Source organism: Drosophila subpulchrella, chromosome 2R (assembly GCF_014743375.2).
Source record: "Drosophila subpulchrella strain 33 F10 #4 breed RU33 chromosome 2R, RU_Dsub_v1.1 Primary Assembly, whole genome shotgun sequence".
NCBI classification, from domain to species: Eukaryota; Metazoa; Arthropoda; class Insecta; order Diptera; family Drosophilidae; genus Drosophila; species Drosophila subpulchrella.
In genome coordinates, this window is record NC_050611.1 from 7,050,344 (window position 1) to 7,073,821 (window position 23,478).

General features: G+C 40.0%; 4 protein-coding genes across 6 annotated transcripts in view; 3 read left to right on the forward strand and 1 right to left on the reverse strand.

Annotated features, from left to right (window-relative positions):
• Nucleotides 1-23,478, reverse strand: part of LOC119552178 (epidermal growth factor receptor) — a 42,547-nt gene that overhangs the window by 16,294 nt on the left and 2,775 nt on the right. The gene's annotated exons all lie outside the window — the stretch shown is intronic.
• Nucleotides 5,939-7,075, forward strand: LOC119549460 (melanization protease 1-like). The gene is made up of 4 exons (XM_037857559.1): nt 5,939-6,164; nt 6,235-6,277; nt 6,333-6,508; nt 6,563-7,075. Exons 1-4 carry the CDS (start codon nt 5,939-5,941, stop codon nt 7,003-7,005), a joined length of 888 nt encoding a protein of 295 aa, XP_037713487.1. The 3' UTR covers nt 7,006-7,075.
• Nucleotides 8,287-9,531, forward strand: LOC119552180 (chymotrypsin-like protease CTRL-1). Of its 2 annotated transcripts, XM_037862017.1 has the most exons (5): nt 8,287-8,694; nt 8,759-8,807; nt 8,858-9,033; nt 9,087-9,203; nt 9,271-9,476. In XM_037862017.1, the coding sequence occupies exons 1-5, from the start codon at nt 8,463-8,465 to the stop codon at nt 9,345-9,347; spliced, it is 651 nt and encodes a 216-aa protein (XP_037717945.1). In that variant the 5' UTR covers nt 8,287-8,462; the 3' UTR covers nt 9,348-9,476. The 2 variants fall into 2 exon arrangements, with proteins under 2 accessions (XP_037717945.1, XP_037717944.1); XM_037862016.1 differs by having other exon boundaries at nt 8,463-8,694; nt 9,087-9,531.
• LOC119552179 (serine protease grass) lies at nt 9,490-10,815 on the forward strand. Of its 2 annotated transcripts, XM_037862015.1 has the most exons (4): nt 9,572-9,911; nt 9,964-10,009; nt 10,062-10,240; nt 10,305-10,810. In XM_037862015.1, the coding sequence occupies exons 1-4, from the start codon at nt 9,710-9,712 to the stop codon at nt 10,709-10,711; spliced, it is 834 nt and encodes a 277-aa protein (XP_037717943.1). In that variant the 5' UTR covers nt 9,572-9,709; the 3' UTR covers nt 10,712-10,810. The 2 variants fall into 2 exon arrangements, with proteins under 2 accessions (XP_037717942.1, XP_037717943.1); XM_037862014.1 differs by lacking the exon at nt 9,964-10,009 and having other exon boundaries at nt 9,490-9,911; nt 10,305-10,815.

The window sequence follows — 23,478 nt, forward strand, 5'->3', positions numbered from 1 at the left end:
ATCTGTCTAAATGCCCTTGAAATACTTTTAAAGACCATGCTATAATGATCCTAACCCACTCAAACCTCAAGCAATTAAATAAAAGTGATACTATATTGACAAAATGATGTTATTGGTAGAGTTATAATTTCTAAAATTGTCAAAAAATGATTGATATTTTAATTTAATGATATAAAATGAATAAATAATCTTTTTAAGATCACAATATGAAATTTGAACTATGAAAAAATTGTTTATTTTATTTACGGTTGCTAAAAGCAAACTGTCTGGCCTAAGTTTTATAATTAGAAGCTCTAAAAATATGCCAAAATGGCAGCTATTAATAGAATATCATGTGATTAATCACTGTAATTAAATAACCATCACCGTATTTTAAAGATAAACCAAATAGCTTTCTTTTAACGCTGTAAAATCGGGAGTACCCCACTTTGTTGCCCAAATATCACCTTAATTTTGGCCAACTTTAAACGCGTGCCAGCCCTAAACAGTAAACACCCAAAGGCGCGTAATTGGATTACCTGGCCCTTTGGCACAGCCCTTGCCTTGGCAATCCGTCGATACAGATGATAGATCGATCAGATTCCGGCTGCGGTTGTGCTTCATCAGCATTCAACTTGTCACATGGCTGTGAAAAGCTGCTTAGAATTAAAGCTAATTGCTGGGGCCCCAACATGATGCGGCACATTCGAGTTGGCTTTGATGGCTCTTTAGAGCTAGCTCATATGTATATAGAAGCATTCCTCCCATTCAGCCCGGCTAATTGGCCATAAGATCGACCGCTGCCTTAACTTTAACCCCAGCCGCAAAGGCAGGCGTGCAAATACGCAGAAACTTTGACTCCATCTCATCGTTTTAGCATAAAGAGTTTTGTTTTTATATTTGGTTTTCTGGTTTTTTTAGTGATTTTTTTTTATTGATTGTCGCCATCGTCTGCTGTGTTGTTGGGGCACGACTCACGTTTCAAAAAACACACAAAAAACAAGCGGTGGTAAAAAGAAGAAATACAAAATAAAGAGTGCCTCAACGTCTCTCGACGCGATTCCGAGTTTTTTGAGCTTGGGCTTAGCGCTGTTTTGGCTGTGTTGGCTGTGTGTTCCTCGTATTTTTATTTCGCCGTTCGCTTTTCGTTCCTTTTTAATGTCTTTGTAAACATAATTGCAACAACTCCAATAACAGATTGTTTGCGCGACTTTAATCGCTTTGTCGTGAAGTGTGAAATATGAGCGTCCAAGACGCTGGGGAGCTTTGGCCATGGAGATCTCTGACTCCTCGAGGGACCAAGTATACTACTCCCCCGCCCGCTGACTTATAAATACCCACGAAAATATATTTCAGTCCAGTCTGTCCCGCCGACCATAATATTTGCAATGTGTGGCTTGTGCCGCTAAATGTAAATTATGGCAAGCCAGCAACAATAGCAACAATGTGGGGCGGCCATTTTGGCCAGCGGACAGCAACAAGTTCAATTAGCGCATCGGTTCGATTTGCTAAATTTAATCCGGGCATAAAGCACGAAGCGAATGCCACTCCGGTCAGATAAGCAGAAGCACCTCCGGAGAAAGAGAATCTGGTGGCGATAAGCGCGGAGAGAAGTCGAGAAACCGAGAAACGGACGTTTTAGCCACGCACACGTGTGCTCCACGCAGAGAAATCAGAACCATCTCACTTCCACATTTTCTTAAAAGTACTATATCATATCCAACTCTTTATCATAGTATCTCGATTTAAATTTATTCCAATACTCTTTATTATAAAAAGAAGAAATCAAGCATTTACATAAAGATAGTTCTGGTATTCCACTTCAATATTATATAATAACTAACAGCGTTAAATACTCATTAAATCGATTATATTGGTAACAAATTATTTCCGTTTTATTGTTTTAATATCTACGAATTGATACTCATGTTTATATATTTATCATCAATTGAAAATAATCAAATATGGGCACTTGCACAAGTCGCAAACGTACGTTCGTACGCACTTAGTTAAAAAAAAATTAAACAAACGTTTTCATTTTTTTTGCTTTTCGACAGCATTTTGTTAGCTCTTTGCTTAGTGTAAATTATGGGGTTTATTGAGCTATAGTTTTCATAATATTGGCAAAAAACATGCGGTCGCGAACGTACGCAAAATGGAAGTCGACTTGGACTTAATCTAGTAAAATGCAAAAATCTGTGAATTGGGACAGATTATTCTTAAGCGATAACTTTACTTTTAAAATGGATTCATGTAGCTTTCTATTTGTTAATTTTTTATTGAATTAAGTACCGGTCGCGATCGTACGGGTCGATGATTATGAAGATTTATTTGTTTCGGTCCTGGTTGACCATTTGGCGGATATGCCTATATGTATACGCTTCGCCACTACGTGTACTGCCGTCCACAGTGATAATATATTGCAAAATAAAATCTCTTCCAGGAAATTAAACAAACTTTTTTTAGATTATCAAAAAAATATTATATAAAGCAAAATATGATCTAAAAAAAAATAAGTATCACTAATAAAAATATATTGACTACCCACATATAAAGCAAATAATATTTTTGAATGTTGACCCCGATAAGAAATGGGTGACAAATAAGAGACAGGGAAAAGCCCTCAAGTTTATATATATACAAAAGAATCATGAATGAATCAAATGAAAATCATCAAATATATAATATATTGCAAAATTAAATCTGTTCTACTACCCAAATATAAAGCAAATAATATTTTTGAATGTTGACCCCGATATGAAATGGGTGACAGATAAGAGGCAGGGAAATAAAAATGAAATCATCAAATATATATATAAATAAACTTTTTTTTAGATTATTAAAAAATTATTATATAAAGCAAATGATGATCTCATAAAAAATAAATATCACTAATAACAAGAAAGGAAGTTAGCTTCGGCAAGCCGAAGCTTATATACCCTAGCAGCTATAATTATTAAGTATAAGATAATATGTTAAAAAACACCGAAGCTATAATTTGTTTCATATTATTTACCTACCAATTTTCCGATCGTTCCTATGGCAGCTATATGATATAGTCGTCCGATTTTTATAAAATTAAATTCGAAATTCAGAACTAATTAAAAAATGTTATTTCCAAGCGTTGTAGGTTATATGTTGAAAAACACCGAAGCTATAATTTGTTTCCTATTATTTTTCCACCAATTTTCCGATCGTTCCTATGGCAGCTATATGATATAGTCGTCCGATTTCGATAAAATTTAATTCAAAACTAATTAAAAAATGTTATTTCCAAGTTTAGGAGGTTATAAGCTAAAAAACACCAAATATATAAAAAAAAATTTTTTTTTTCGATTATTCCTATGGTAGCTATAAGATATAGTTGTCCGATCCGGCTGGTTCCGACTTATATACTACCTGCAAAAGATATAAGACTTTTGGGAAAGTTTCAGCCCGATAGCATTAAAACTAAGAGACTAGTTTGCGTAGAAACGGACAGACGGACATGGCTAGATCGACTCGTCTAGTCATGCTGATCAAGAATATATATACTTTATGGGGTCGGAAACGTCTCCTTCACTGCGTTGCAAACTTCTGACTGAAATCAATATGCCCTTTGCAAGGGTATACAAATATATTGACTACCAAATATAAAGCAAATAATATTTTTGAGTGCTGGGTGACAGATAAGAGACAGGGAAAAGACCTCCTCCAAACGATGGTCATTATTTCTCTCTGTGTGGGGACTGGGTCTGCGTTTGCCTTTGCCTTTGGACCTTGGAGTGCAGGGCGCCCGTCGACAACAGCATGTTGCAACAACACTCGACAGCGGCAACCTGTGGAGCCTGCGTGCCATTAGCCATGGAGCATGAAACAAAAGCCGAGCCAGAAAGATGGGGCACTCGGGAGGAATGGATCGGAGTGGAGCAAAGTGGAGTGGCGTGGAGGCCTGCCACAATGCATTTGCGATAAATGGCAGGCTTGCAGGCCTGGAAGGCCCTTAAAAGCCAGCGACAACAGCAGAACCGAGCCGAGCCGAGCTGAACAGAGCGACGACTACGAAGAAGTGAAAGATTTGCGCAGTGAGATAGCTCATTTTGGATGTGAGCCGGGTCTGGGCCAGTTCTTCGTTTGTTACCTTGGCTAATCGGCGGCTATGTAAGATGGTTGTTGTACGTGCGGCGACAGAGTCGCAGCCTCGGCCCAAAGTCAAGACCACGAACGTGCTTTTGCTGTTGCTGTTGCTGTTCGATGTTGCTGATGTTGACACCAGCAACAACAGCAACAACATTGCTCCTCCGTCCTCAGCCGACCACAGCCGCATTCCGAAATGTAAGGATTCAGGGAGCCAAGAGGGCCGCCCCACTGCCAGCAGCCCGGCAAGGTCAATAAATCCAGAGATCCAGATCCACTCACGATTAGTGATGGCTAGGGTATTACTTCTTCTACCCAGCTACGGAAATTTAAGCCAATAACTAATAATAAATGTGGATGATGGGGATCTTGCCTTTAATGCATACCTAAAGTGTTTCAAGGGTGTTCGATTATATTATTGCTGCATTAATCAGCTGTCTATAAACTACAAATAAAACAATCATTTGAATTTTTAAATTAACAAAAACTAAATCACATTGAATATCAAGTATAATAAATAAAAAATAAATAAATAAAATCTTTTAAATACATATAAATAGAAATTATTTTTTAGTCAACAATTATTTATAACAAACTTAGAATTTTTACCATCATAAAGGTAGTGAATTTTTTTAAAAAGAATCTATTTAATACCCATTATAATCAATGATGCAACCATTATATTCTAGTTTTTATCTAAATAAATATATAATACATTAAAAAAAAAAATTACCAATATCAATACCTCCCAATCTTTCAGACTGTGAGTAAACCATCGACTGGTATTTAACACGACTCAGAACAAAGCCATAAAAAACCAATTTATAATAGCATCGCTGAAATGTACCTGCTTGTCACATATTGAATACAAACAAAGCACTCATAATTAGATAAAAATTAATTTCGTCTCCATAGCTGTAGCTCGAAGTTCGAACATTCCAATTCGAATATTCAAATTCCAATGCTATTCATTTTTTGCGGCCCATTTGCTTATTTCAAATGAAAATGATTATTTCAGCCGTTGTTGTTGCTGTTGTTGTCTCTCTCAACTCTAGAGTTGTGTGTTTTTTCTGAGTGTGTGCAGCAAGAGTTTCGAACTTAAACCGGTTTAGCACAAAACGGCAGCAGTCAGCGTTGGCCGTTACCAAAGCTTCGACTTGGCCAGCGAGAAAACAAGAGAGAGAGATCGGGGAACGAGATGCTGGCGATGGGGATGGCAGGCCAAGCCCACACCTCAATTGATATTACCTCTCTTTGTGGGCATGTGTATGGATTTCCGAAGAAACGATTGCTCAGCATCCAGCACCAGCGAAGAGAAATAGGGGGAATGCTTGGAGATAGTGAGACTCCACTTCCCCTCACTCGCTGAGCAGAGAAAAATCCTTTCAGCTTTAAAGTCCTGATTTACTTACATGCTTGTCATACTAGCTCTTTGCCCAGACAAACCATAAACAACGATTTAAGAACATACGATATATGAACATTCTATATAAGAACCCTTAGTAAACATGTGTTTTTTCATTCCAAAACTATTTTGCAAAAACAAAATATAATATTTTTAGAGGAACCTCCAAAAATCCATGACTGGCGTACTATTAAATTATTATTAGATTTGTAATAAATATTCGGCTGTAATCTTTGAAAAACCCGGCAATGTGAAATGTTATTTATTTAAAAATGATTATTCGTTTTGTAATACAAATTTATGATAATCTTTGAAAAAACCGGCAATGTCTAATGCATTTTTTTTTTGTCATAATATATTTTTTGTGCTTATCTCCGAGCTTGCCGAATTATAAAATCCGGGACTCTGGCCTCCCAATCTCTTAGTGCGGGCTTTGACATGAAGATCGTCGCAACTGTTATTACCCTGATTTCAGGGATTATCATTGGAAATGGACAGATCCCTGTAACATTCCTGGATCCCAATTGCGGAGTTTCGACTACTGGGGCTAGAGTTAGCCCTATGATGATCAATAGCGCACCGGCAGATATGTTTGGTAATCCATGGATGGCATTGATACATAGTACTACCATCGGCATGTGCGGTGGATCGCTCATAACAGACCGTAAGTATTTTAACAGAAAAGGTTAAACTTTGCGGAATAGGGAATGAAAAATATATAATATCATATACAGGCTTCGTGCTTAGTGCTGCCCATTGCGTAAGTTACAGCCCCGCGTGAGTACACTTGTATAATTATTTTAAGGACCTTCATCTCATCATCTGATTACAGGGTAGTATACCTAGGGGAGTTTGACAGATCTACCATCATCGATTGCTCGACCACAGCCTGCATGCCAAACGCCATTGCAATTCCCGTCGATGGTTACATAAGTCACCCAAATTATTACCATTTTAGCCAGAATGATATAGCATTGTTTCGACTGGCCATGCAGGTGCAGTATACAGGTGGGTAAAATCTCAGTTATGCGATGATTTTACAGCAAACATAATATTCCCCAGACTACATAAAGCCAATTTGTCTGCCGACCAACTACAATCCATTGGATTACATCAGTTCCTTGACTGCCACTGGATGGGGTAACACAGAAAATGGATCCCCTAGCAGCATATTAAGGACCGCCAACTTGATGCAAGTGCATCGATCATATTGCTCAGTCATATTCGGATCTAAAGTGGATACATCTCATATCTGTGCTGCAGGCTTTAACTCGGGTACATGCGCGGGAGACTCTGGGGGCCCAATATCCGCTAAAATACAATTCAACGATGGTTCAAACCGTGTTGTTCAGCTCGGAATTGTCAGCTATGGCGGAAGACCATGCTTAAATTATTCGGTCCACACGAATGTCATGCATTATATCAACTGGATCCTGGAAGTCGTGCAACAATACACACAGACTACTCAAGTATACCAAGCACCACCAATTTACTATTATACGTGATCGTGGGATGATTCCCAATTTTCAGCAAGAGCAACCCTTAAACTATTAAAGAACATAGTTTATTTTTGAACCATATAATATCGCTATTTATACCCGTTACTCGTAAAGTAAAAGGGTATACTAGATTCGTCGGAAAGTATGTAACAGGCAGAAGGAAGCGTTTCCGACCCCATAAAGTATATATATTCTTGATCAGGATCACTAGCCGAGTCGATCTAGCCATGTCCGTCTGTCCGTCTGTCCGGATGAACGCTGAGATCTTGAACACTATGAGAGCTAGGCTATTCAGATTTGGCGTGCAGATTCCTGAGCTTCTTACGCAGCGCAAGTTTGTTTCAGTAGAGTGCCACGCACACTCTAACACCCACAAACCTCCCAAAACTGTGACTCCTACAGTTTTCATGCTACAATACAAATATTAACTGAAATGTATTGGTCTCGTCAATACCTATCGATTGATAAAAAAAAAACGTTTGCCACGCCCACTTTTACGCCCACAAACCGCGCACAAACTTCACAAAATCGTTAATATGAACGTGGATATCTCGGAAACTATCAAGGATAGAGAATTGGTATCTCATATTTAGATTCCGTAGCCTTGTGCGCAGCGCAAGTTTGTTACGCAAATATGCCACGCCCACTCTAACGCCCACAAACCGCCCAAGCCTGTGGCGCCCACAATTTTCATGCTAGATACAAAATTTTAACTGAACTGTATTGGTCTCGTCAATACCTATCGATTGAACCAAAAAAAAATAGGTGGCGCATTTCAATCTCGCTTTGCTGGTTGCATATCTCCGTTTCCCTTTGGTCCCTTAAGCTGAGTAACGGGTATCTGATAGTCGAGGTACTCGACTATAGCGTTCTTCCTTGTTTTATTCTACAATTCCTATCAATATCACTGCAATAAATTCTCTTATCGCGTGGGCTTAGAAATCTGTTGGGAATAGCCCAATGGTAAGCTCCGGTCAGCGATCAGTAAGTTCGCACAGCTTTAATCGCTGACAACGGGGATCCTCGCAGATCAAAAAAAGGATTTTGAGGATTTGGCTGTACTAATATCTGCAAAATTGGTTGGAAATCCGAGATCTGTGAGATCATTCATTAGTCGATTTATAATATGTAGTTTTTCTTGAATTTCCTACTTGTAAAACATAGTTCGTTTACAAATACACTCCCTCTAGGGACCATCTTAATGTAGCCTACTTATACATTTAATACATTTCCTCACTTAAAGGATTTTCTGGTGACAGGGAATATATGAAAATGCAACAATGCAATTATAATCGCGTACTGAGAACTCAAATCCGATCTCGTAATTCGCGGAATTCATATATACGACAATTAACTTGGAATCCGGACCACTGACCGCTTACATTACCGATAAGCTCGACTGTGGGATGTATTAATAAAGGCGTTGGCAATGTTATTCCCAGTCAGTTCGTGCTTTATTATAGATGCAAGTAATGGGAACTGGAGCAGTAAGGCTCCTACTTTTACTGACCCTCGGCTGTGTGAAAGTGCTGGGCCAGCCATATTTGCTGGACCCACAGTGCGTATCAGCTAGATCTGAGCCAGGACACTATCGTGTGATTAATGGCAGAGCTGCAGACTTACTTTCCAATCCCTGGATGGTAATTATCATCGAGCGCGGAATGATGAAGTGCGGAGGATCGCTGATCGCACCACGTATGTAATTTGAAAAACTTTCGCCAAGAACTACCAACAGATAATAACTTGTGAAGTTCTAAAGGATATGTATTGACAGCTGCGCATTGCAGAAGCGAAACCAATCGGCAATTGTAAGTGCTATTGTAAACATACTTGGAAAATATCTAAATTCCGTATTTAGAACAGTGCGCTTGGGGGAGTATGACGTGAATCAGCCATTCGATTGCACGAATTATGGCTGCATTCCCCGTCCCAAGGAAATCAATGTGACAAGAACATTTGTGCATGGGCATTTCAACGATTTCCACAGTAATGATATTGCTCTTCTCAGACTGGAAACGGCTGTTCAGTACGGAGGTGAGGTGATGAGTCAATTTATGTAAATTAAATATTATAATATTCCAATCCAGAGCACATAAGGCCGATCTGCATGGTTATGGGGGATTCGAACTGGTCGAGGAATATACTGAAGAATATATTGCAGTTCAACACCACAGGCTGGGGTCGCACGGAAGCCCGAACAAATAGTCCTGTCCTTCAGCAAACATCCTTGACGCACTATAGTCTAAGCTATTGCTCCCAATATTTTGGCAGGCAGATGGATCACACCCACATATGTGTGGGGAGCAGCACAAGTTCTACGTGCAGTGGAGATTCTGGAGGTCCCCTAACGGCCAGGCTGCAATTCGGGCGCGAGAAAAGGGTCATCCTCTTCGGAGTGGTCAGCTATGGGCCAGGTCACTGTTTTGGACCCACTGTCTTCACAAATGTACTTCCTTATTCGAGTTGGATCGAGTGGCATACCAAAAATAATTGAAAGTATTTTAAATAAATCAAGGTTAATGTACCAAAGAACCTTACATTTTTATAATCTACATACTCATATCAAAATACTGTTTTAAATATCGCATATCTTTATGACTCTTCGTAAGAAAAATGCAAAGCGCAAACATATATATCCAAGAATTCCTTGATAAGGTTCTCCCTGGCATAACGACTTATCTTTTAGTTTGCTCGCGTCGCTTCAATCGAAATGTACTGGGTTTTGCTGTTAGGATACCTCCTTTTAGGAAATCAGCAATTAATTGCACATTTTCTGGAGCCAAACTGCGGATATATGTCCCCGGAGGCCCTGAAAAACGAAGGCCATCAAGCGCACATATCAGAGAGTCCTTGGATGGCCTATTTGCACGACTCCGGGAAGTTTGTGTGTGGCGGCTCGCTAATAAACTATCGTAAGTAGAATCCACTGCAAAGATTTCTTTTTTTATCCCTATTTTTTCGAAGGATTTATCCTGACAGCCGCACATTGCATAAACAACGAAGAGAATTTGTATGTATGATATGGAACTTTGAAACTTGACTGAATCTATTATTACTTTCAGAACAGTGCGATTGGGGGAGTTCGATAGCTTAACCAGCCTCGACTGCAGCGGATCCGATTGCATACCGCCCTCTGAGGAGTTCGAGATCAACTTGGCCATTCGTCATAGTGACTACTCGAGAACCAATCGCTATCATGACATTGGGTTACTCCGTTTGGCCAAGTCGGTAGAGTATAAAGGTAAGAATTCGTAGATATTTCTTTATAACACCTATTGGCTTTCACAATTTAGTTTGTTCCGCAGTACACATCAAACCAATTTGCCTGATCACAAACACTGCCCTTCAGCCGCGAATTGAGCGCCTTCAGAGATTGGTGGCCACAGGATGGGGAAGCAGCTCGTCCGGATCTCCGAGCCACACCCTGAAATCCATTCGAGTTACGCGAGTGGATAGGAGTGAGTGCCGCAGGAGGTACCTGGTCAATTGTCGCAGGGATCAGATCTGCGTGAGCCACGAGTCCGGAGAGTCCTGCAGCGGCGACTCCGGAGGACCCATGGGTCATGCTTTTCGGTATGACGGTCAAGTGGTCTTCATTCAGGTCGGAATTGTCAGTTATGGCAACCCAGAGTGCCACAGTCCTAGTGTTTTTACGGATGTAATGCGCCATGTAGCTTGGATCAAGTGGGTTGTCGACCGCCATACCGAATAAACAAGACAAAAACATTTGCTTAATAATGATAATTTTAAAATAAGCCCTAGAATTATTACCTACATTTTAGAACTTGTAAGTATCTGCAAATCCTTATATCTTACAAGTCCAGTTATGTTCGATAAAGATACAATAGTTTTGTAAAAATAAATGAGCTTGGATATACAAAAAAGAAGACAATTTAAATAGTAACTGCCAACCGAGTTTGAGAGACATCTAGCGTTGATATACAGAACCTGAGCAGCTTGCATTGATTTTACATTGTAGTTTATTTATCTTACATTGAAACTTACATGTCCTAAATGTATGGTTAGGAACTTTGATATCGCGATGGTAGAAAACTTTGATGGTGGTAGCGCAGCTTCAAACCGATATTTTGATATGTGATAAGTAGTGATGTCATTTCCGGTAAGAAACTTTGCTGTATCTAGCGAAGACTCAACCCGATATATACTTATCGACTTTTCAAATTAAATTCGTTACAAAACTAACTTTAAGAATTAACACAAACAAAATTTAATACATTTTTTAAAGTTTAACAATAAAAAATAATAATAAAATGCGCTTACACAAAAAATATAGTTAATCCTTAAGAACACGAAACAAATTTATAATATAATGGCTAATAATTAATTTTATTGGCGGCATATTATGCTTTGCCTTTATATTGACTTGACTTCATTGAACTTGTTATTGAATTTTTTCAATATGAATGTTTATCCCTTTAGGAAGAGGTCGCAATTTAAAGAAAAAATAACATTCATTTAAAAAATAACCATTTCAAAGTAAAAGCGATTCCCATTAAATCGACGTTTTTGAAAACCTTTGGAACAGAGAACCGACTTCGATTAGCGTTCGATCTATCAGCATTATTCATGTTTAGCGTACAAAGGTGAGCCCTGTCAGCGCCGATTCGCACAGAGTTGTGAAATCACGAACACGAATCGAATCGAATTTCGCGTGTGCCATGCAAATCCACAGGTCGCCTGTGTGCCCACTGTGCTGGTTTCTGCGATGTTCCAGTTATGAAGCGGTCGCATGATGGCCGTTGTATCGTAGCACATAAACTAGTACGAAATACCATTAACCCCCGTGTGCCATTGTTGGACGTCCACAGGTCATACCTTAACTCTAACTTCAGTTCTGCGTCGGCGTTGGCGCAAGCGCACTCACATGGATCGAGGTATCGAGGGTTCCCGGGGAGGGATTGGCTCGGGGGAGAAAGAACTCCCGATGTGGGCAACCAGGCGTTAAGTTTTCCCAACTCCGTATTTTGGTCTGTGCTTTGTTTTGCTCTCTGTTTTTGTTTTGGCGGGGGCGGGGTGGGTCAACGGGTGGGGGAATTCCCTTTTGTCGGGCAATGCGCATGCGTGTCGGTGTCGCCACCACCGAACTAAGGGCCAAAAGGGGTGAGGTTGAGTGCGAGGGGGAAGTTGGCCTTTTGTCCAATATCGCAGAGTGCAACAATTGGCTGCCGCCAGCTGGGTATCTGTTGCACTCTCAAAAATCACTGTGAAAAATTCTAGCCAACCTTTATGGAGGTTTATGGCCACTGATAAAGGTTTAAAAAAGTATGACGTCAACAGTTTTTAATTGAAATAATTTTACGAGCCTTTTTAAGTGGCCCTACCTTTGTAAATTCAATAATATACAACAACAAATATTGACAAGATCTAAACAAATCATTTTTACATCACCTAAATGAACACATTTTCTGAAATTTTAAAACAACTAAGATAGCTTTAAAACTAGCTAAAATCAACCCAAATGCAATTTTTTTTCTGTGTAACAACTCTGAGCCGTTCTTGCCATAAAACACCTCATGCATAACTTTGGTATCCTACGATTCGTCGCCACGACAACGGAGAGTAGCGTTTTAGCCCGGCGTTCCGCAGTTTAAAGTTGAATGTTGCATTTGATTACAGCGGCGATTGCCACAGTGGCCTTAATGAATTTCCAATTGTTTGGCATTTTATTCTCATTTGGATTCTTGTTTGTTTGTTTGGTTGTATTTCTTTTTGGACACTCATTCAATGGATTTGAGCTAAACTTCGTCACGAGCTCACCTGCCTAATTGCGTTACAAACCTTTAATTGTCGAATCACGAACGAACATATGTATGTGTAGAGAACCCAGATTGGACATTTGCAGCGAACTCACCTGCAATGATATAAAACAAAATGTTAAAGATTAGTTGGGAGCTTTGAAAAATCGTAGTGATTTTTTATATTCATGAAAGTTTAGAAAACTTGTATAACCTTAACTCGTTGAAAATAATCAACTGATTATATCTAATAAATAATATGTTAACATATATGATAACTATTTCAAAAATAATATTTATAAATATATAGAATGTTTATGATAAAATGTGATTAATATATTTTAAAAGATAATTATATTCATACTTCTTAATATTATATGAATGCTTCTCCAAGCTTAGAAGGCAGTTGAGGTTAATGCAGTATTCCCAGAAAAACAATTTTCCCATTATTTCAAGAGGGTTAGCGAAGGGAGTGTTCGATTGATACCCACGGCAATTGCAAAACGCTGACAAATGTTGCTGTTGCCTGTTGCTTGTTGGCCGATTGCTTTCCCAGCACTTGCAACACTTTCGCTTCCCAGAGAGTTTCCGCAACCCAACGCCCCTCCCCTCCACCGCCCTTCCACCGCCCGGCCTTTCAATTCACACGATGTGCGCCCAAACGCGAAAAAGTTCTCACGACACTGAAACAAACCAGAAAAAAAGATCGCGCCAAAGAGATGCCAGCCAGATGAGATGAGATGATCGTGCCCACTCCCTTTTCGCACTCACTTTTTTGTGCAAGAATCTTTAATGCATTTACCCCAAAACACTGTTGCAGTTTGCACTGGCAATGTCAAGAATAAAAAACAAAAATAAAAACAAAGCCAAGTCAAGGGAAATTGTGGCATATACGAGATCCAGATCCCGATCCCCAGTTCCAGATGCTAATTGTGGGTTAGCAGCGCTTCGGTCTTCGCAATGTGTGCCAATTTTGCTTGTGTTCTCTCCGTGACGAAAGATACTGATGCAAAGGTCAATGCCACACTTTGACAAATGAATTTCAAAGCGAATCGAGATGTTTTGGTCACTCGGTACTCGCAGTGAATCATTCCAATTGAAATTTCATAATTTCTCGGAACCCCATTGTAAGGGGTGATAAAACTTTGTTTCTAGGGCGAATGAGGTAAGAAACTTGAGGTAAGGAAATTGTTGCTTAGGGAAAAGGGAGGAGAGAAACTTATATCGTTTTTAAGATGAGTCTGATTAAACCCCCGGAACCTTTAGAAAGAAAGGTATATATTTTGTAAGCACTTCATTCTCTGTTGTTTTAAGATTATAGAGGCGATGTAATTTGTGAGTATAAAACTTATTTCTTCTCGAGTTCAGCATCTCATACTCAAAATTATATGTATGTAACAAAAACAATTGAAAGCCTTATCATAGTTTATAGCTTTTTTTTTACTCATTTTTAAAATACATTGATAGGGCAATTCAAAATGTACAAAATTTCCCAAAATATTCTAGTATACTAGGGCCCAGTTGTTATCCCCCTTTTTCCTTATCTTTTTAACCGAGGATCCCCATTACTGGGCCTGTTTTGAACTTATCTCCCTTTTGTTGTTTGAAAGGTATTCGAGAACCGTATCTCCAGCTCACCAATTCGATTGTGCTCTAAACGTTTTCCGAATTCCCACAATTTCAGCATCCGCTATGAGGCAGCAATCTCCATCGCTCTCATATGCAAATGCCCACCTGACGGCAGAAACAACAACAGACTGACCCATAGTGAACTCGAAACTTCAGAATGAAAGGCAATCTTCTCACATGATAAATCACCAAAGCCCGAATTTGAATTCGGAGGAGTCAAAGAGGCCGAATGTTAATTAAGTGCTAACTGCAGATTTTCAAAATCGTGGCTTCACATGATTTGATGGGCAATAAAAAAATGTGTGAATATATTGTCAGTTCGTAGGCGGATGCTGGACGTATTAAAAACGAAATGGCAGACTAAACATTTTTTATTCGCAGCTTGCATTGTTGGATGCCAATGGAATGGTTATGCTCTATATAGAGGGAGATATGTGACCGTATCAGTTGACTTACGCAATTGAATGTTTGACTAGATGGGTGGGCATCACCTTGGCTCAGCATGCTCCCCACAGGCGGACAAAGTCCGGTCCCTCCCCTATCAGGCCTCGAGCCGAGTCCTATCTGTCTGTGTCAAAAGTTATCGGAGCCGCACCGGGTTCTCAATAATAATCAACATCGCTCTGAAAGTGCTGAGCACTGCACTGCCTATGCCAGAAAGTCCGAAACCGAACTTAGCTGTGCAAGCGGTATTTCAGTGGAGTAAAAACAAAAAGTACAGACAAATCGAGGACGACAACCGACCGAACAACGCTGGCGACAACAAGCGTGCTTGATTTCTAGGGAAAAAAAATATTTAAAATACCCAACCAAATATATATAAAACACACACACCAGCGGCCACAAAAATAATTGAAAAACAAATGGAAAACGAGCGAGAGAGACGAGTAGAAGAGCGCTGAAATAAAATATGAAATGTTGGCAATTAATGAACAGAAAAAAAGAGCTGTGGAAAAAATGAGCTTGCGACATGACCGATCCAACGACCGATACCGAATACCAGACGCCTCTGAGTCCAACTGGGTGACCACTGGGCTTGGGTTCGGTTGGCCACGGCCCAGTGACTTCTGCCGGAGACTTCTGCTCTAGCATCTATGCACAGAGAGAAATTGTTGCCTTAGTAGGACACAAAATTGGGAAATTACCTAATATTATTTACCGAACTAAGCCGAAAAAATATAATATTGAAAAAATACACGTTTTTAACAATATGTTTTGGAAAAATCTAAAGGTAGGGAGGTAGGGAGGATTCCTTATAGGCCAATTGAGATATTTAATTAAAATGGTTTACTTAACAATGACGTTAACTGTAAAAACTGAATGATAAATGATTTTACATTTTATTAAAGTCTCTATAAGGTCAAAACAAATTAATAGACAATAAATAGTATTAATATTATTATCCACTAGAAGAAAGATAGATATATAGATACAGATACGAACTTTAAATTCATTTTGTAATGAAAAAAGGCTTTGAGCATAAAAATGGATATAATAAAATTTGGATTTCCTGCATACCTAGAATTACTATCACTGCAATAAACGAAGTTATTTTTTTCAGCGTATTCATTGCTGGGGGATATCAATCAAACCATGAGCGGATCGTTAACTCCGCGGACTCAACTCGTGGCAGCTGGCGGAGGAGGAGGAATCGCTGGAGTCGGAGGAGCAGGAGGAGGATGAGTTGGATAAGTTGGATGCGATGCAGATGCCCGATTGCGGCATGGCAACTCAAGTTGGCAAACAAGGCAATACTCTGATGTTCGGATCCCGGCTCCTGGTCGCTTTAATTAAAGCGAAGACAAAGGGTAAACATAAACGCAGCATCAGGCAGCCAGGAATGGAGTGCTCAACTGGCTCGGTTTGGTCAGTAGGATGCCACTTGGCAATTGATCACAATTATGTCGCTGCAGAAGCGCCATATTGGGATCCCGATCTCGAGTGGTGGTAGTGGCCCCCGCCTTATTGGGCATCTTGGAAAATTCACATCATTTCCAGCTGACAATTCGGTCAAAGAGTGCAAAAAGCCAACTATGCCAAGCAAAGACGATTGGTGAAAGTTTCCAACTGGCACTGGGTACTGGGTACTGGGTACTGTGTACTCGGCATCGACTCTTTCAGTCGGAGCATAGATTCTGTGTTTTATGTGGCAATGGCAAACAAAAGCCGCACCGAGAGGAGGTGAAAAAGATGAAATAAAGTAAAGCATTAATTACTTCCGGAGCCGGAGACGGAGCACCAGAGCCCCAGAGCCCAAGACGAGGCTGTGAGCCGGTTTTCTCGACTTTCGGGGGGCTCTGGTCCGTCTCTGAACCCATAAGAGACCAATACGAAGACCAAGCCCTGAAAAAAGGTCTCCCTGTCAGCGGGTGTTCATCAAAATTCAATTCAGCACCAACTTCGGTCCGATCTTCGGTGCTTAACACAGTTTGTTAATCAGTTTTTTTTTCATTTTTTTTTTTGCCACATAATGTGAAAATGAATGCCCTATGCTTCAGCTGAAAAACAGCAACCATTACGAGCATATATACAAATGAGTATTATAACCATAATGGCGTCGGGTTCTGATACCACGACTGCTGCTGCTGCTGACTTTTCAAAAAATATTCCAAACGTGCTGAGCCTGACAAAAAGATCACAACTGGATTCCAGAATTGGAAATGTTTTGTAGTTTTCTGGGCCTCTTTTTGGGTTATTGTGATGAGGTGCCTACATGTGTACACGATGTTGTTGTCGGGGTGATTTAAACGCTGCAATCAGCACAAGTCAACAACTAGGGGTCGCCAGAGGGCGAATAGGGGGAGATATGGGCCCTGGTAAATCTTCTGTCCTGGGTCCCAAAATCTTCCAAGAACACGTTGTCTTGCTGTTGTTGCTACGTGATCGCCATGACAATTTGTCAATTGTATTTTTATTGAGTAAAGTATTGGCTGACTGGCGCATAAGCTGCACACACTCGCGTCGTCTCTATATATGTTCAATACCGATCCGAGGTAAAATTCATATATGTTTCTGTCTGTAGCCACTCCCTTCGCAATTGGACTTTGTGCATTTGCCAATGTTTGTTGTTTGTTATTTGGTTCATGTTCCCCGTCGAACATTGTGACATGCAAAGAGTGGCTTTCGATTCGGAATATTCTGTCTGGGAGTGTTCTTCATAATCTGACACACTAATCGCTTTCCCGAGAGCCGGACCCATTTGAATATCTTTTGAAATGCCACTTGGCCATTGACATGACCCAAGATCCCATCATTTCTCACATGCTTGGGAGACAAAATGGGTGAACGGCATTTTGGAAAATTGAAAATGCAGTTTTGAATGGCTGGGGGTCTTATGTCTTTTGTCTCACTCTACTCTTCACTCCCCTTCTCTTTTCCTTAAAATATTTCTTCAATGGTTCCTCATTTCATATGCAAGGGGGGTCCGGCTTTGGACATGTAAAAATCTCTGCACAGAAAGAAATTTGGGAACAAGTATGTCTTTTAAAAAAAATAAAATAAGGTATATCATTTTTTATACATTAAAAAGGTATTACCTTAAAGACACATTTTTGGGTTATACCTTTTCATAAAAATCAAACAAAAGATATTTTTAACATCACCTTAAAGATAATCTTTTTCCCTGTGTGGGCCAGATCCAACTGATTTCGGGGAACACTACCGATGTTTCCCCATATTTCCACTACCCAGACCAAAGTGCAAGTGCATAGGATAGTCATTAACCCCTGAGTGCCCCTATTAACCCCGGCGAGAGGAGAAGGCAGCCAGCCTGCAGCATCATCATCAACCTCAAATTACTTCCGCTGCATCATTCTGACGCGGTGCGGCCAAAACAATTACTTGCCACATGTGTGTGCAATCTACGCGGCCAATCTGATGATGGCCCGCACCGAACAGTAGTACCAAACAGGTACTGAGAGGGCCCAAACGCTGTGTCGCCATTCCTAAACCATCAGAGTAATTAGCGCGCCGCCAACGAGAGCGGAAATTCCAGGCAGGAAAATCGCCTCGGATGCGGAGCATAACGATTTTCTTTAGTGATTTTCCACACACAGACACCACACACAATTATGGCTGGGCAATCCTGTGCGGAGGCAACAACAAAATAGGCAGAAACCAGTCGATCGACACCGGATGGTCATCGCCGGATGGGGCGGTCTATTGGGCGGATTCGAAACTGGGAGCTTGTTCGGAGCTGGGGGCATCTACGATGGCATGGCGAATCGCAAATGGCTATCCGCGGATGGGACATTCTGAAAGTTTTGTCATCACCTTGCCAGGAAATGGGAACCGGCTCCATAGATGCTGCCCGGTGATGAAACGTGGGGAGCTGGAGATGTAAAACCCGGTCGGACATAAATCATTTTTGGGCCAGGCCTGCCTGACTTCCGTTCTTAAACGTCCATTATACAACCTAGTATAGATCTGAACTTTGTCAAATGTGTTTTTCTTAATTTGTATTCAATCTAAACATTTTTTAAAAATACCTCTAATTTAAAAATAGGTTTTTGAAAAACATTTGTTTATTTTATGTTATGAATACACATTTCTCTCCCCCTGTTAGTCAGGAAAATATTATTGAAAACATGTTTGCATATTTTTGTAAGAGTAATTAAAGGCATAAAGATAAGAAAAATTAAGTTCTAATAGTAATGGCAAACTGTTTTAAAACATATTGTGACTAATTGCCATGTATATTTTATGAGTACTTAAAATATGTAATAAAAACTTCTAGCAAATTAAAGTGAAAAGTACCAGAATTTCGGCTCATTTTTTGCATAGTAAAAATATTATATGATTCATTTTCATACTTCCTGAAACGACGAAGTTTTTCAGGGAACAGTGCTTCTATTTTTTCAAGTGCCAGAGGAAAGTGGCCACTCTTTGGGCTTCTCCTCTGGCTGTGTACTTCCCCTTATATTATTCCAGGGAACTGATCCCCCAGTGAACTGAGCCGAGTGCATCAAGAGCGGCAAACATTTTGGCGCAGCTGTTAATCCCAATTAACCGCAATTAATATTATACAATTTGTATGGAAAGTCAAGCCGATCGCCGGGGAGAGATGGATAGAAGGGAGCTGCGGCCCTACCAGAAGTCAACTTCAACCCGACCCACATTTGTCGCTTTCCAACCTTTATTTTTCGGCTCGATCTGCGGATCGGTCGTGTGCGTGAGATATATGTGTATATATATATGGATGGTTTCCATTCCAGCGTTACTGGCGACCCCGATGCTGGCCACCCCTTGCACCACCCGGCACCCCACAAATGTTGCCACTTTAATTGTTTTTAATTAACGCAAACGCTTTCGACTTCGGCTCGGCATAAACATTCCAATTTTTCCAATGCTTTTTCCGAGAGATCCCGGCTCTCTGATATAAAAACTTTCGTCATCGTTTGACTTTAATATTTCTCGGCTGTTGGGCTGTTGCTTCTATTGAATTTGAAATGATTTTGAAAGCCAGCAGCAAGTGGGGTGCGGTCTGCTCACGAAGACTTGTTCATTTACACAGAAAATATTTGTTTATTATTTTTCTGAATTTTCATGTATTTTAAAGAACCATAACTAACTTTTATATTTATTTGTATACATAATTAAAGTGAATATAAGTAATCTTTTGTTATATGTAAACATTTCTGTTATGTTTACTTGGCTTTTTTTAATTTTCGGAAGTTGGCAGATTGTTTGTTTCATCTATAAGATTTCTTTATTAATAATTTTTCGTCTTGTGTACAAATAGCAACATTGAATCCATCACACCCATTTGCTGGCTATTGAGAGACATGAGGAGACAGCGGGCACTTCTTGAGATGTCGTTGAGTGATGCATGCGGCGCTTCATAAAAACTGTCAATGATTCACACACGTCCGCAGCTGACCCCGCGGCCATCAAGGGGTTAACTCTCGCTCTCTGGCAGAGAAGCAAAAAAAAAACAAATGGGGGTAAAAATCGAGGGGTATAGAAAACTTAACCTTAAGCCGGGGCGGGGCCATACCTTCTTTTCTTTGCCCTGCAATTATGCAAGATCACTGTCAACGCCGTTGACCTTACATGCGTGCCGCGGACTGTGCCTTTGACTCTGATTCTGATTCTTATTCTAGATCCTAACTTATTATGCTCTTTGGCGGTTTCCGGCCCAGAACCTTCGGCCGCATAAAAGCAAAAACCAACAAACAAGCAAAGAAGCAGCAACCGCTCGTCCGGCTTGGATTTATGTTTATGGAAGTGGCTCGAGAAAATATCTGTATATAAGAAGTTGGGGGATCCAGAGAGCAGCTATACAACTAAGTGGTAATCCGATGCGAAGGCTCAGCTTACCCAAGTGACATATGGTGCAGCCCCCAGCTCTCCTCGCCACCCACACTTGCCGATGTTGCAAGTGCCCCCTTCACTAATTGCAGTATCTCTTGATCCACACAATGTGGCAAAAGGGTAAGGCGATCGCCCCAGCCTCGCACCGAATCTTATCCCATCCCGTCCTCATCTCAAGCCATCCCACAACAGCTGGCGCAATCTGCTGCTTTCGTATTTTTGGCCAAGTCATAAACAAAACAGAGCTGTAGCCAGGATGAGATATGTTTTTTGGGGGAACGAAGACTGCACTGCTGGCCGTACGATAACAAAGAATTATATGGGGAATATGGGAGAAGAAGCGAGCAATACCCTCGATCAAAATACTTGGATATTACTGGTTTGATTCTTATAGGTAAGAGGAAAAATGGTCTGACTTCATACAAAATGTAGGGCTTACGTTGTTGATTTTAAATAGAAATTTAAAAGGAAATTGATGGCAAGACCGAATCAATATTCATATCAAAAGTACTTATCATTTTTATAGGTAATAATCAACAAATAAAAAATAAAGTCATTATTTTTCAGTTTGATAAATATTTATCAGGAATATTTATAACTTGTAAGCGAAAAATATTTATCGCTCAGAAATAATGATAATTTTATTAGCGATATTATTATTAATAATACATGAATGAGTTAAGCAAAACATTGTTTCTAAATGAACCAATATTAGTGAGTTTTTGATTGATTTCATATGAACTATTCAACTCAAGTGATTTATAGTAAATGTTTTCTTACTTTACTTCTTTAAAATCCTATATAAATGTGGTTTTTTAATATTATTAAACTTTTATTTCAGAAGAATCATGAATGTATTTCAAGGTAACCTACGTTTGATATACCCCAAGTCTAGGGTATCACGATGAAGACGCATGCGTCATGTGCAGCATTTGGGGCTGCCGTTGATTGGGCCAACACTTAACCTCCGCGGCCGAGTGAACGCCACAAAACGAGGCAGCGAGCCGAAGCACCGCGAAATCCGAGGCAGATTCTCTCTGGGCGGAGAAGACGCCCCCATTGGCAGCCTCCATTTTCAGGGGGCTAGACGACTGCCATGCAAATGAGGCAAACAAATGTGCACAAATGTTCAACAAATCAAACAAACGGACCGAAGGAGAACCGAATGTATACAGACAAAAAACGGCAAACAATAAATACGTTTTAAACAATACCAGCCGATTGGCCCCTCACCTCGCATTGTGCTGTCAGATTTTATTTTCATTTTCTCACCAGAAAGGAAAACTTGCAGTTGCATACGCTCCACAGCTGGGAATTGGAAATGGAAATGGAAAACTTGTGGAGCGATGGGAAACATTTTGGGCACAGGAAATTGATTATTATTTATGATTACAAGGCCTCTTGCCCCCAACTCCCGGTGATGCTCAAATATACGTGAGAATCGGAGAAGTGCAGAAGTTCCCCCCAAAAACAAAGGGCACAAAAGTATCTTAGAGATACAGTAACAGTAGCATGCTCAAGAGATAAAATGCAATTAAGAGGGAGAACCAGATCCGAGAAATGCTGGTGGCTCTCAAGTGGGCTCTCCATAATTACAGACATGAGGCCGGCGCATGCAGCTCAAGTGGTTTTCCATTTTCCAGCTAAAAGGACATGGGAACTTTCTTGCCTATATGCATCCGTCGAGAACGGGGCTAAACGAAGGACATGGCATGTCCTTTATGAAATCCGATACTTTCCTCCGCAAGGAGAAAGCAAAGTACGAACCTGAGACGTGGGCGAGCTCCTTACCTGCCAGCCGGTTCCGATGGTCTCTCAAAAATATGACAAAAATGTGTTTTTTTAAGGGCCAGACACTCGACTCAACTCGGCCTGACAATGGGAAATGTCGCGATCCTCGGCTGGCCACTTAGCCGGTTCCTGTTTCGCTGGAACCTCAAGCCCTGAACAGGATACTAATGCTCTTCTTTTTTTTTCGTTTGGTGGAAAAACCCATTTAATTTTAAAACCAGCTGTGTGCTGCTGCTTGTTATTTTGGTTTTTTTTACGGCCTTATCAACCGATAAGCAAATGTGATTCAGACGAATGCTAAAGGTGGTTTCGGCTGTTCCTAAAATAATCTCCACCTCACCCAAACGCGAAAAGTAATTGCCAAATTAAAGTGAACTGCGTTCATGGTCACGTCCATTGATCGTATCGCGGGCATAATATGTTCAAGTTTACAGCCCCAATGAATCCTACAGTCTCATTATTTATGTTAATTTATCCCCAGCTCAGATACATTTTACATTGCACAATTCCCACAGGATCGAACCAGTTCTGTAAAGACTTGTAACATTTTGTTTGTGGATTCTGAACCGATCGAGGCAATACACTACGCGAAATCCAATTGTTAAAGTAATTGCTGCCATGATAAGGTTAGTCACTAAAACTAAAAATAATTGCTAAATGGCAAGAATTAGCAATTAGCAATCATTAAAATATTTTTTCATTGTTATAACAATAATAATAATCATGTTTTAATTGGCAATATTAAAAACAAATAGCGGCAGGTTAACAGCCCAAAAAAGACTACAAAGTTAAAAATTCCAAGGCACTTAAATATACAATTGTAGATAACGTTTATTATTAATATAATAAGAAATTAAAAATTCATTTCGAATCTTATTCATCCATCATAAGCTAACAAAAAAGGTAAATAACTAAAAAGTCCACCCAATAACTTTAGTTTATGCTAGAAATGCGGAGTTTTTCCAACCTTTGAACCCTTTTGTAATAAGCC

Excerpts from the sequence above, each read along its gene's own strand:
- LOC119549460 (XM_037857559.1), top strand. The coding sequence starts at position 5,939 with ATGAAGATCGTCGCAACTGTTATTACCCTGATTTCAGGGATTATCATT. Across the intron at positions 6,165-6,234 it reads TGGATCGCTCATAACAGACC|GCTTCGTGCTTAGTGCTGCC; the intron begins GTAAGTATTTTA and ends TATCATATACAG. Across the intron at positions 6,278-6,332 it reads TGCGTAAGTTACAGCCCCGC|GGTAGTATACCTAGGGGAGT; the intron begins GTGAGTACACTT and ends ATCTGATTACAG.
- LOC119552180 (XM_037862016.1), top strand. The coding sequence starts at position 8,463 with ATGCAAGTAATGGGAACTGGAGCAGTAAGGCTCCTACTTTTACTGACC. Across the intron at positions 8,808-8,857 it reads AGCGAAACCAATCGGCAATT|AACAGTGCGCTTGGGGGAGT; the intron begins GTAAGTGCTATT and ends TTCCGTATTTAG. Across the intron at positions 9,034-9,086 it reads AACGGCTGTTCAGTACGGAG|AGCACATAAGGCCGATCTGC; the intron begins GTGAGGTGATGA and ends ATTCCAATCCAG.
- LOC119552179 (XM_037862014.1), top strand. The coding sequence starts at position 9,613 with ATGCAAAGCGCAAACATATATATCCAAGAATTCCTTGATAAGGTTCTC. Across the intron at positions 9,912-10,061 it reads CGGCTCGCTAATAAACTATC|AACAGTGCGATTGGGGGAGT; the intron begins GTAAGTAGAATC and ends TATTACTTTCAG. Across the intron at positions 10,241-10,304 it reads CAAGTCGGTAGAGTATAAAG|TACACATCAAACCAATTTGC; the intron begins GTAAGAATTCGT and ends TTTGTTCCGCAG.